Source organism: Otolemur garnettii, unplaced genomic scaffold (genome assembly GCF_000181295.1).
Source record: "Otolemur garnettii isolate 467f Iridium unplaced genomic scaffold, OtoGar3 scaffold00061, whole genome shotgun sequence".
Classification (NCBI taxonomy): domain Eukaryota; kingdom Metazoa; phylum Chordata; class Mammalia; order Primates; family Galagidae; genus Otolemur; species Otolemur garnettii.
Genome location: NW_003852456.1, coordinates 2274053 through 2277475, shown reverse-complemented (window position 1 = coordinate 2277475; position 3423 = coordinate 2274053). Strand labels below are relative to the sequence as shown.

Below are 3423 nucleotides of genomic sequence, written 5' to 3'. Positions count from 1 at the left end.
TTCCTTTCTTAAAATGTGTATATGTTTTTTGGCACCCTCCATGTGTGTACAGAGTGGTATAGGTTATGTTACTGATACCTGCCAAGTTCATGATAATAATTATTAACAATTAGCGAACCAATTTTTATCTTCAAGATTCTTGTAGTTGGAGCTTTTTTCAAACCACTGTGATATTTGACACTTCAGAAAAACTCAAAGTTGGCTATTTATATGGGTAACATTTCTCCTTCCAAGGGCATAAAATACATTCAGGAAAGACAAGAAATGTGAAGATGTCAAGCCCTGAGAATTCATCGTAACACAGGTACTGGAAATGTCCATCTTCTGCACAATTCTGTACTATCATTTATAATGCAAATGAGGAAGAATATTACTTTGACTCAATATTTATGATAATTTTCCTTTTTTTATGAGATAGCAGCTTAAGAGTAATCCAAGAGTCTCAATTCACCTGGGGGTTAAAGACTAACTCCACTCACAGGTCAGGCCTGGGTATCAGTTTATGGCAACTGGAGGAAACCGAAATCTTATTTCTGTGTTGATTCACTGAAGATATTAAGGCATAGCACATTAACATATATGGCACATGTCAAATTCTTAAGTTATGATTTCTGAGACATGTTTTTGTTTTGTTTTGTTTGTTTTCTTCAGTTTTTTGGCTGGGGCTGGGTTTGAACCCACCACCTCCGGTATATAGGGATGGTGCCCTACTCCTTTGAGCCACAGGCACTGCCCATTTCTGAGACTGTTTTAATGCCAAGTTTAAAAACTGGTCTTTACTTTGGATCACTCCTTTGTTTTCCTTAAAATTCTTAAAGGCTTTTGGAACTGGATTAAGGATGGAGAAGAGAATGCTGGTTGCAAATCTGGATCTTCAAATAGTTGAAAGTGTTATATGGATGGTATTAAGAAAACTCAGGCAAAGTAAGTGGGCTTATATTATAGAAAGATTTAAATTGGGTATTATGAAATCTTTTTTTTTTTTTTCCTTGAGACTGAGAGTCTCGCTCTAGCCTGGGCGACAGAGTACCATGGCATCATAGTTTACAGCAGCCTCAAACTCCTGGGCTTGAGAGATCTTCCTGCCTCAGCCTCCTATGTAGCTGAGACAATGGGCATTTGCTACCCTGCCCAGGTAATTTTTCTACTTTTAGTAGAGATGAGTCTTCCTCAGGCTGGTCTTGAGTACCAGAGTGCTGGGATTATAGGTGCGAGCTACCTCACCCGGCTAGTATTATGAAATTTTGCATTGAGGTTTGAGACACTGAACAGTTTTACTAGGGGAGAATATAGAGTCTTTAGTAGTGATTTTAGTTTTCAGGGATAGTTTAAACATTTTTAAGAGATTTAAGGCAAAAGAAAATGACTATTTTTGAAGATATTTGAAACCTGAGTGTTGAAACAAACCAGGACCTAAAAACAGCAAATAATTTTCTTCCATATGTAACAGTTCTTTAGTGACTGTAACCTACATATTAACTGCACACACTAGGAAAATAAAATGTTTTTTATTACATATCAAAATAGTTCAGTAAGAGTTGTAAGTTATACATGCTTCATGAGGCCCTGAGCTCAAAACAAACTTAAGTTAAAAATAATTCACATGGCAGTTACTGTGTTAAATTCATTGTCAGAAATGATGGTTGTAATTCCTAAAATAAAGCCCCATTAGTTTAGCATGCTTACAAAGGATAGTTAAGATATCTCTTTCACAAGTGTATAAACTTACATAATCTTACACATGAGATTCTTACTATTTTTACTGTTAGCTTTTTTCTTCATAGATGTAATATAAGGAAAGCCTTTTGCTAATTTAATTTTTAAACAATATGTAGTTACAGTTCTTGTACTATTAGATGATTTGAGGGGTTTTCCACAACTTTCTTGCATTGAAGCATATCTAAAACATCTTGCTTTAATTTGTTATCTTATGAATATTCATCAGGAATACAGCAATTGTTTTACTCATTAAGATGTCTGAGGGAAGATTTGGAGGGGTAAGATTCTAAAGTAATTATCTGTTATCTACTGTTTTGAACATTTTATGTAATAAATTTATAACAATCTTTTAAAAGGATATCCTAAAAGATCTAGTGCAGTTTTAGTTTTAATAACTTTAGAGGTAGGACTGTTACACATAGTTAATCATTTGAAGTTTTAAACTCTTTAAATTTCTTTGGCCCTCATTTAGCTTTAAAATTAAAAATTTTGTTAATGAAAATTTATAAAGATTTAAACTTTCAAATGATGGTTTTAAATAAGTTGTAGCATTTCTACTTCTGAACTTATTTAACCTAAAAAAACTGTACTAAATCTTTTCAGACACTCAAGAAAGGGAAAAGATACTGGCTTTATAGAATGGTTTCATATTTCAAATGGTGTAGGCCAGTCTAAAGGCTAAGAGGTAGACCTTTGGGATTCTTCCAGCAATCTGATCCTATATCTAGGTTTCAAGCTGCATAAATTACAGCATACAAATTCAAGAACAAAGGTAACACGTCATGTGTAAAATACCCAGGATCATGTAACTAGGGATGCAAACAATCAGACATGGCTGCTGTAACATACATACACTGTACGGTGCTAGGATCGATGGTCTTTGTTGCAATGTGCTGTGGTCTAAATTCTCTGACAAATAAGTAAAGAGTGAAGTTCATCTGCCAATGCAGGATTCAGACGACAAGCCTTAAAATCAAAGGAGGTCAGTTAGGAAAGAGACCCAAACAATTAAAATATCTCTTTTTTCTTTTCCAAGAATAGTAAAGTACAGTGAATTTCTAGGGAATTTGTTAAGATACTGTCTATTGTGATTTTCTAATCGGAATAAGAGAGTTTCAGCACTGATGATAGCACTGTGTTACAAATTGTTAAAACAGTAAAATGGAAAGCCTCATTGGCCTCAAACTTGTTCTGATCTCATTATGTGAAGAACAGCATCTTCACATTTTAAATCTTATTTAAAATAATATTTTAAAATATATAGCTCTAGGCTGGGCACTGTGGCTCCTACTTGTAATCTTAGCACTGCGGGAGGCCAAGGCTTGAGCACAGGAATTCCAAACCAGCCTGAGCAAGAACATGACCCTCTCTCTCCTAGAAATGTAAAAACTAGCTGGGTGTGGGGGTGGGCACCTGTAGTCCTAGCTACTAGGGAGGCTGAGGCAGGAGGATTGCTTGAACCCAGGAGTTTGAGTTTACTGTGAGCTAGGCTGTAGCACTCTAGTTCTGACAACTGAGTGTCTCAGAATAAATAAATGAATACATAATCAAACCTATCTTGTTTATTCATGTTCATTCATTCAGTCTCTCTTATGCCAAAGGTAAACAGGGATAAGGTGCTAAGTGGTGAGTTTTAGAAGGAGATCAGGTTACCTCTTCCAAACCCCACTCCCTGCAGAAACTGTCCTTTCAGAACCCATGACA

General features: G+C 35.5%; 1 protein-coding gene across 1 annotated transcript in view; it reads right to left on the bottom strand.

The window, feature by feature from the left end:
• Positions 1 to 2314: 2314 nt before the first annotated feature.
• LRP2BP (LRP2 binding protein) overlaps positions 2315 to 3423 on the bottom strand; it is a 25813-nt gene continuing 24704 nt past the window's right edge. The window contains exon 7 of the mRNA XM_012806958.2: positions 2315 to 2685. Coding sequence (XP_012662412.1) covers positions 2620 to 2685 — 66 coding nt within the window. The 3' untranslated portion in view covers positions 2315 to 2619. The remainder of the gene's footprint in view (positions 2686 to 3423) is intronic.